The sequence below is a fragment of the Amblyomma mixtum genome, chromosome 4 (assembly GCF_055824585.1).
Source record: "Amblyomma mixtum isolate Tamu chromosome 4, ASM5582458v1, whole genome shotgun sequence".
NCBI classification, from domain to species: Eukaryota; Metazoa; Arthropoda; class Arachnida; order Ixodida; family Ixodidae; genus Amblyomma; species Amblyomma mixtum.
The window spans coordinates 85,033,717-85,043,609 of record NC_143015.1 but is presented as its reverse complement, the minus strand read 5'-3'; the positions used below and the strand labels follow the sequence as shown (position 1 = coordinate 85,043,609).

Here is a 9,893-nt window from a genome sequence, read left to right as displayed (position 1 = left end):
TTCAAGCTTTGCATGGCATGCATGAAAAGATGGCTTTTGTTGCGATAAATTAGGACCCGTTTGCACGAACGCGTCAAGCTGAACACTGAGGAAACGACTTCACCTTATTTCGTGCTCTCAGCATAAGTGGTTGCTCAGACGCGTAATAGTTCGTCAGCTTACTTGTCGTCGTATTACAGCAGGCGCTGGAGACTAAGCAATATAAGCTGAGGCGCCAGCTTAAGCGTTCCCTCGTTGTCATTTGTCCAAAACCGGACTTCATATACCTGTCACGCGGCCACCGTAAAGGTCTTAAAGAATCGAATCTGGTCCTTATGTTCAAAGGCGTAAAGAGTGCACCTACTTGGCACAAATTCCACACCTTTGCCGTTAAGGGCCTTGGAGGCAAAGGCTCCCATCGGAGACATTTAGCCCCCAAAGGCGCGGCCTTCGAGAACGCGCGATCGCAGGGGCGTCCAACGTCAAACCGTAAAAGGAAACAAAAAACGTGCGGCTAACAATGTTTGAAAACATCGTTAAAAGATACGAAGGATTTGCTTTTCGGATGCGTGTTAATATTTTATGCCCAGATTTCAAGAGAGTAACATCATAGCGTTCTCCCTCCATAGTAAAATTGTTGCAGCAACAACGAGTGCCCTTGGTGGCCGAGGCAATACACAAAACCTGCTGCTGCTGATGAGGCCAGCTTTTGCAGTTCTTTTAAGAAAGCAGTACGAAGAGAATATTGCCTCAGCTTAAAGAATGAATAGAATAGCCAACTTTACTTTTAAAACACTCTCTTCAGCCATCTCAAGCACAGCAGCGGATGCTAAGCCTCAATGACTGTTTCACCTTTGGGCTGCTCCATGTAGCTGCGTCGCTTCTTCTTTGTTTCCGCTCCTTTGGTGAAATGCCTATTAGCTTGAAAGGACTTTGAGGAATGCCGTGTGACTGGGGTTTGCGAATAAGTCGGCAGCTTACCTGTCAGCTTATTCGCTTAGGAGACTACCGACCCATGCTGCGCGCTTAAGGATGTATTAGATTTGTAATGCAGGTGATGCAAAACATTATTTTATTGCCGCAATATACACATTATAGCTTAGCACAATACAATAGTGGTGCCAAATTTAAACACTCGGCACTATTGAAGGTCTTTTCAAAACGCCATTAGCACAATGAGGTTGTTCACATTTCATGTGGGATGAACTCATGTGCAATTCGACCATCACTAAGCAGCTGACTGTGGAATGAATTGCTGCCACGCTGGCTCAGCGGTTATGGCGTTCGGCTGCTGACCCGAAAGCCAGGGTTCAATGGCCGCGGCGGTCGAATTGCGATGGAGGCGAAATGCTCGAGGCCCGCGTACTGGGCGAGGTCAGTGCACGTTAAACTCCAGGTAGTCTAAATTTTCGGAGCCCTTCACTACGACGTCCCTCACAGCCTGAGTTGATGGTTTGGTTTATGGTTTATGCGTTTAACGTACCAAAGCGACTAAGGCTATGAGAGACGCCGCAGTGGAGGGCTCCGGAAATTTCGACCACCTGGGGTTCTTTAACGAGCACTGACACCGCACAGTACGCGGGCCTCTGGAATTTCTCCAAAGAAATTCAACCGCCGCGACCGGGATCGAACTCTCGTCTTTCGGGTCAGCAGCCGAGCACCATAACCACTGAGCCACCGCGGCGGCGCACAGCCTGACGGCTTCAGACGCGCTCCCTGACGAATCCCGCGCAACTGCCGCTCATGTACCCCTCTTAATACGAACCCCAATGTTTCCGCTGTGGCGAACGCGCCCCTTACGACCACATCTTATGGGATTGTAGGCAAGAGCCGCCTCCGGCGGAGCTAGTACGAGTCCCTTCTCTCGAGCGGTGGGAGGCTGTGCTGGCCAGCTCAGACCCGAAGACGCAAGTCCGGGCCATCGAGTGGGCCAACAAGGTCGCCAACAGTCACGGACTAGCGGCCACCTAACACGGCCCTCCGGTCACCAAGCTCTTATTGACGAAATAAATGTTTTCCAATCCAATCCTTCCCTACGGGGCTACTGCACGAACGCGCAAAAGCGACTGTTACACGTGTTTCAATTTTTTTTCTTTTTTTAGTTCTATCAAATCCGCTTACGTGGCATTTCCTCCTCCTTTGTATGGCTCGTGACTTACGTCGTATCACTCACGCGTTCCTCACCCTCGCCGCCGTTCTCTCGTGTAGCGCTCGAGCCGTCGTTGATTGGTTGCCTCGATGCAGCGTTCCTAGCCGTTTCTCCACCCCACCAGTACCGCTGACCACTGCCACGATGGCCGCTGCGCCTTGATTGCCACCGCAGTTGTGCCACGTCGCGAGTGCTTGCAATAAGGCCGGAGACATGGACCCGGAGACGGTCGCCTCGCTCCTGATTGCCAGCCGTACTCCTTCCCTGGCAGAGACTGAAGCCATTCACGGGCAAGCTGTCGACAGCTTCGACTCTGACGTCTCCCGTGTGGAGGTAAGCCCCGACTTAAGACAACTGCCGGCAGTTCTACTGAACGCGAAGGTGCTTACTGGCCTCCCGGCGTGTGTGTGCTTCAGGCGACGATGGTCGAATGTAGTCCTGTCATTTCCATCGGGAGCGCCGATAGTGTGCAGTCGCTGCGCACGAAGCTCAGGTCGCATTCTCTGATTGACGACGAGAGCAGCTTCCATGTTCAGATAGAACAGCGGAACGAGCCGCAGAAACAGTTTAGTGTACGGCCCATATCCACGCATGCTCGGCCTATTGTTTGTGCATAGCATTAACAAAGAACAGGAACTTTTGGAGCACGCTTAAAATTCGCGTTTAAAAGTGGAACGCGAATGCGTGTTGCAGCGCTGCAAGGGAGTGCACTGAACGCCATCGCCCGTTTGGCGCGACGCTTGGTTGGTTTGGTTGGGTTTAACGTCCCAAAGTGACTCAGGCTATGAAGGACGCCGTAGTGAAGGGCCCCGGAGATTTATACCACCTGCTGTTGTTTAGCGTGTACTGACTTCGCACAGCACATGCGCCTTTAGAATTTCGCCTCGATCGAAATTAGGCTACCGCGTCCGGGATCGATCCCGCGTCTTTCGTGTCAGCAGCCGAGCGCCGTAACCACTGAGTCACCGCGGCGGGGTTTTGAGTTTTTTGTGAAGAAAATGACTCTGTAACAGTATGGCATGTCTTGGTGGACACACGAAGCGCGCGTGATACGCAGCCCCCGTTTGCAGGTCAGTGGTTCAAATCGCTGCCGCGAGCTACGGTCTAACTTAACTAGTTACTTTACGCTGAACGAAACATTGAAGCATATGACACCATTCGGAACATTCTGCGACAAACGGTTTGCACGGTACGATTTTTTTCCGACGCGGGGTGCTCACTACTACAGCTAGTACGACGCCGACGGCTATTCGACCGAACTAGCTGTTTACGTCCTCGCGTAAAAGCTTTTAATATACATGCATACTACAACAATGATGAAGCGGAGCGCCGGTCCAACTCTCGCCCGCTGTCTGAACTGGTCATCCGTGATCTGATCGCGATCGTTCCGAACACTTCCCGTTATCGCAGCTTGATCACAGATGCGAAGCCACACGATAAAGCGGCCTGTATCCACAGCGCTGAAATGTGGTCGTAGAAGATTAGCGCACATCACCTCTGAACAGCAATTTTTGGTCGACCGCCTCGCTTGGCGCTCAAGCAGCGTCCATGACGAGCGTTGTTTCGCCGTCGTTCCGCCGCTAACTATGGTTGTGACGCTGTTGCTGCTACGTATGCTCCTGACTTGTTTCTTAATTTATGCATCTTCATTCTTCGCTTTTGTCATTTTGACGTAATAAGTGACTCATTCCTGACAATATCTCTGATCACATGGCTCGGTACAAAAGGGCTCTTGCACCAACGGCTGAGAAGTCAGCTTAGTGCTGGGAACATGCGGCGCTTTATCATCGCACCAACTGACGTAAGAAAAAGAGAAGTGCACTTATAGGTGTCGGTATGACCAAATATATAGTCTCTTAACACGCGACGGTAGGCAGTATTCAGTGACCACGATGTAAACCTATGGCGTACTGACTCATCGACCCCATTTCTTCCTCTTGCAGCAACTGAAGATGTCCCAGAGCAGAAGGCGGCTCCAGTACATGCTGCCGCTTGTGGACCATCCACGACTGCTGAGGTTGCCGGGTCAACTTCCAACTTGGACCAGCCCCGCAACCCACGCTGTATGCGTGCATGATCGCAACGACGCCCTCTCGCCGCTACGCCCCGGTGTGCCTCATGTGCCTGTAACACTGCAAGAGCAAGACCATCATGGCCCTGCACCTGGACAGCCCATCGGGGAGCTGTTGCGAATTAAGTGCGGGATTCAGTTCCCCAACGCAACCACTGCCAACGGCACCTAGACCGGTGGATGCTTCCTGCACGGCTTCTGCGGAAAGCTCTTGGCGCGCAAGAACGACCGTGACTGGCACCTCCGCCTTAAGCACGCTCTCGTGCGTCAACTGAAGCGCCTTCGTTGTCGCACTGGCAACTACGCAAGCGCGCCAAGATGCGACGAATTTCCATTTCACGCCAAAATTCGTCTGCAACTAGTGGCTCGCAGCGGATGGCGTGGTTGTTTATTAAAAGCATACGTATCTGTTTATGTTGAAGCGAGCATCTTTTAGAGCGGTGGCTGTTAATGCGCCGTCTTGACGAAGCACTGCATCTGACCCCGCTCCTCTCGGGTTCGATCGCGCCCGCCTCGGCCGCGTTCGTGTGCTGTGCAATGCCAGTGGATGTTAAAGCCGCCGCGGTGGCTGAGTGGTTAGTGCGCTCGGCTACTGAGCCGGAGAAGCTGGGCTCAAACCCTACCGCGGCGGCCTCGTTTCAATAGAAGCGCTTAGCAGAAGGGGCCCGTGTGCTGTGCGATGTCAGGGCACGTTATAAGGGTCCCCATGTGGTCGCAGAAAAAGAGTTCATTGCCAAATGTTTCTAAATCATGGGCGACTATTCCACGGTGTAACCCCATGTAAGGGTGACCGCTAAGTCCCCAGTTAACAGCTTCCTGTGTTTACTCCTGTTTCAGCAGCAGTTGATTCCAGCTCTCTTCGGAACTAGCTGGCGGGAGAATACTAGGGCTTACCGGGTGGAGGCTTGACGTCACATCCCCATAATGTGTGAATCTCGGGTTGCCAATCCCTGTAAATTTAGGAATAGGGTTACACTCGCCGTTCGTAGTAGGTAACCTGTGGGAACTTAAATGGATCGACTCTGGATCCATCAGCCTCGTGGTCGCAGTTATTCCCGACTCGCCCACAATGGCACTTTCCCTCTACTTTCACTCCCTTCCTCCCTTACCTCAGGGCATGGTTGAGGTGGAAGTTGGTTTTTGACGGGAAAAATGGCTCTGCGATTCATTTCTCGGTAGCCACCCGAACCGCTCAGTAAGCGGACGGAGGAAGGTGTGAGTGAACGAAGAAAGGGAGAAAGAGGCCCGTATCGGAGAGAGCGAGAAAAAAACTTTATTGTAACAGGAATTCGGGGCACGCCCCAGGGTTCCCGCACAACCCCACTGCACTCAAGTGTTTACGTTCCTAACGTCCATAACACTGGCAGCCCGGCCGGTGGCGATGGTCTGCACGGCCGGGTCCTCCGAGCGCAGCAGTGTCTCCCAGTCCTCCCAGGTCTTGAGGTTCCCTAGGTCCCGCGGGGGAGGGTCCGCCGGGCAGAGTGAAAGGATGTGGAGGGAAGCGGCGAAGGGTTCTGGGCATAGGGCGCATGCCAGATTGGGGAAGGATGGATGATAGTGTGCTAGGGTAAGGGGTGAGGGGAGAGAGTGTGTCTGTAGTCTGCGCCAGAGTGTTGCTTGTTTGTTATCTAGGGAGGGGTGCGGCGGGGGGTAGAGCTGGCGTGAGGCTCTGTAGGCCTGCGTCAGCTCGCTGAATGAGTGCATGCGCTCCTTCGTTAATCCACGATCCGAGGCCACCTGAGTTCGGTTTAAAGAACCTCGGGCTAAAAGGTTGGCGGCCTCGTTTCCAAGATTCCCGGAGTGCTCAGGCACCCATATCAGCGCCACTTGGCGGGGTGGGGGTGCATCGGGCGAGTGCAGTATGCCAAAAGCAGGGACATGGAGTCGGCCTCGAGCAAAATTTAGAATCGCAGTTTTAGAGTCACTTAAAATGTACTGGGCTTCCGTGCGGGTGATAGCAAGTGCAATGGCGGCTTCTTCTGCAGCCTCTGGGGAGGTGTCTGGAGGGAGAGGTAGTGTGAGAAGGGTGGATAAAGAGGAGTCCACCACAGCTGCTGTCGCTTCATCACCCGTGCAGGCAGCGTCCACCCATACGGCGCCCGGCTCACAGCCGTACGCTCGATGGAGTGCCTTCGCACGGGTTCTGCGGCGCTGCTCATCCTGTAGAATGTCCCCACAACGACAAGGTGGTCCTGGCCTTGGATCTTAAAGGCGCATTCGACAACGTCAAACATGAAGTAATCCTGGACCACCTCAGTAACACCAACTGTGGCCACAAAACATTCCATTATATAAGACAATTTCTTACAGACCGTCAAGCCTATATACGCATACAAGATGCGGAACACGGGCCATACACCATCGGCTCGAGGGGAACACCTCAAGGCGCGGTCCTGTCTCCCCTGCTCTTCAATTTGGCAATGCTTCGTCTTCCCTCCAAATTGTCTTCTCTGCCCGGGATACATCACGCTCTTTATGCGGATGACATTACAATATGGGCCACGCAAGGTAACCTGGGCTACATGGAGTCCTGCCTGCAAGCAGCGTCGACCCTAGTCGACGACTACGCGGCCTACTGCGGACTCCAGTGCGCCCCAGCTAAATCAGAATTTGTGCACTTAGGTACCTCCTCTCGGGACACAACTCCGCTTCGCATCAGTCTCCTCTCGGGACCGATCCGGGAGGCCAAGGAGATCCGCGTCCTTGGCCTCTTCATACACCACCAACGCAGAGTCGACACCACCCTAGCCAAACTTCACACGGTGGGAGACCAGGTGGGCCGCATGGTCCGCCGGGTCTCCAACAAGCGGGGCGGATTACGAAGCAAGGATGCACTGCGGCTTGCCCATGCTTTCGTAACGAGTAGAATCCTCTACTCAACTCTCTACTTGCACCTGCGCAAGCACGATGATGACCAACTGGAAGTCATCCTGCGGAAAGTCATCAAGCGGGCTCTCGATCTCCCGGTCACCACGTCCAACCAGAGGCTTCTGGCCTTGGCGTGGTGAACACATTTAGGGAGCTTCGAGAAGCCCACTTAGTCAACCAATACACGCGTCTTGCACAGACCACGTCCGGTCGCCGCCTCTTGGACCGGCTACACATCAAACATGACTACCACATTGAGGAAAGGGAAAGAGTGCCAGAACCCTGGAGACGCGCCCTCCGGGTCCGACCCCTTCCCCGCAACATTTCCAGAGAAGTCCATAGCGGTCGTCGCCAGGCGCGCGCGGAAGCGTTGGCGCGATACTATGGTAACCAAGAACACGTGTATTACGTGGACGTTGCCGGCCCACACCACGGGGGGTGGTACACGGCCGCAGTCGTACACAACACAAACACAGTTAACGGGCTCACTTTCAAAGCCTACAACGCAACACACGCGGAGGAGATTGCCATTGCTCTGGCTCTTACGAATCCGAAGTCAAAACAGATCATCACCGACTCGCGAGGGGCCTGTCGGAACTACGAGTTGGGCTGGGCTCCCCCGCTTGCCTGGCGCATACGGCTTTAGACCAAACAGATCAATGGTACGGCCGTCATATCGCTAACAAACACGATCAACACTTTCCTAAATGATAATAAAATAGTCTTAGGAATTTTTTTGGACATTAAGAAAGCATTTGACACTGTTGATCACGAAATTTTACTGAAAAAGCTGGTGCATTACGGGTTTAGAGGTATTAGTTTAGAATTCTTCAGAAGTTATCTCAATAATCGGCGGCAAATGATCCAACTTAGTGGTGTAAAATCTGACTTTGAAACAGTTACGGTTGGTGTGCCTCAGGGTTCCGTACTTGGTCCGATTTTTTTTACCTTGTATATTAATGACCTGCCGCATTTCACACAACACTTCTCTGTTTTTATGTATGCTGACGACACTGCTCTTCTATGTGCTCATGAATCTACAACGGATCTTATTAGCACCGCAAACCGAGAATTGGAAACTTTGTGTAGCTGGTTTGTTTCAAATAAACTTGTTGTAAATGTTTATAAGACAAAATGCATAATATTTAGGGGCTCCAGAAAAACAATACATAAAAACCTGCCTTCCGTGCAATGGCTGGGAACACCTATTGCACTTGTCAATAACATCACTTATCTTGGAATAATTCTAGATGAGAACCTGCACTGGAAGCCATACATTCAGGCGCTTTGTAAAAAGTTAGCTGCAGCATGCTTTGCACTCTACAAATGCCGAGATTATTTTGGTAATGACATACTCAGAACTATTTATTTCTCAATTTTTCAAAGCCAGTTATCATATTGCATTGAATCATGGGGCCACACCTACCAATCTTATTTGGAACCACTTAGGGTCTTGCAAAAAAGGGCAATTCGATTCATTTCACATTCAGGATACAACGTCCACACTGCTCCTCTTTTTAAACAGATGGATATACTGCCACTACAATCATTACTTGAATACAGGACTGTCTTGACAATACACACATGCCTTACAGACAATTACCCGTTACACTCATCGCTATTCAGTATCCCACCACTATGCACTCGCAACGTCACTCATAGAAATTTCCTTCTTCCGAAAACAAAAAATGTCTATGGAGAAAGAAGGATGGCCCATGTTGGTATTAAGCTGTGGAACAAGCTTCCAAGTGAACTCAAACATAGTAAAACTTTTCCTGTGTCACTGAAGAAATATTATAAACAATGAGTGAAGTCACCGCTTTTTTTTTCTTTTCATGTATTTTTGTGTGTTTGTATCTGTTTGTAAAAGAGGCTTGGTGCTCTGAATACTGTTGCTCTATGTACCCATTTATGTCTTTCTAATTTCATGAGCTTTTATATGAATGTAATTAATTTTTGTTATGCCTGCAATTTTCTTTGAAACTGAATTGCATGGATCCCAACTAGCTTCCAGCTAGGAATCCAGATGTTTTAACAAGCATGTCTTGTATGAATGTTGAGAAATAAAAATTGAATCAATCAATCAATCAATACTGGAATATAGCTGTCGATGTGAAGATCCAACTCCACGCAACCTGATTTGGTCCCCCGGTCACCAGGGACTCCAGGGAAACGAACAGGCCGATCAGGCCGCCCGCGCACTCTCTCCCCGGGCTATCTCCCTGTCCTTAGAAGGGTACTCCCAATCAGACAATCTGGCCCTTACATTCAAACAAATCACCGATTACTACAAGGAGGAGCACCGGCGCTACCCGGCCCCTTGTAAGAGTCTGGATCGCGCTGACGAGCGCCTCCTCATCAAAATTCTTACTAACACTGTACTGTGCCCGGCCGTTCTTAAACATTTCAATACATCCTTTGATGGCGCGTGCCAGTTCTGTGGGGAGGTGGCTGACACCTTCCACATGGTTTGGGCGTGTCAATCAAACCCATCTATCCCCCCCAACCCCAACCCCATCAGAGAGGACTGGGAGGCGGCCCTGCTCGGCTGTCAAGACCTAAAAAGCCAAAAGGCTTTGGTTCAACGGACGCGGGCGGCGTTGCTTGCCAATGGGGCACCGGAATAGGGGCTCCACCCCGTATTGTAAGGGGAAAGGGCCAATAGTGTCCTACCCCAATCACCTTTCTGTAAAAAACTTAATTTCCCATAAATGTTTTTCACCACCACGTGCTCATGGTGGGACGGGTGCAGATTCCTCGGGAACGGCCTGATGAGGACCTCCCGGTGAAGGGGTCGTGGGATGGCGAGGAGGGTTGGGTCGTTGG

The 9,893-nt window shown here is 51.4% G+C and overlaps 1 protein-coding gene across 1 annotated transcript; it reads left to right on the top strand.

Annotated features, from left to right (window-relative positions):
* Positions 1 to 2,112: 2,112 nt before the first annotated feature.
* Positions 2,113 to 4,833, top strand: LOC149347272 (uncharacterized). The gene is made up of 2 exons (XM_089586972.1): positions 2,113 to 2,461; positions 4,072 to 4,833. The coding sequence occupies exons 1-2, from the start codon at positions 2,342 to 2,344 to the stop codon at positions 4,369 to 4,371; spliced, it is 420 nt and encodes a 139-aa protein (XP_089443098.1). The 5' UTR covers positions 2,113 to 2,341; the 3' UTR covers positions 4,372 to 4,833.
* The last annotated feature ends 5,060 nt before the right edge of the window (positions 4,834 to 9,893 follow it).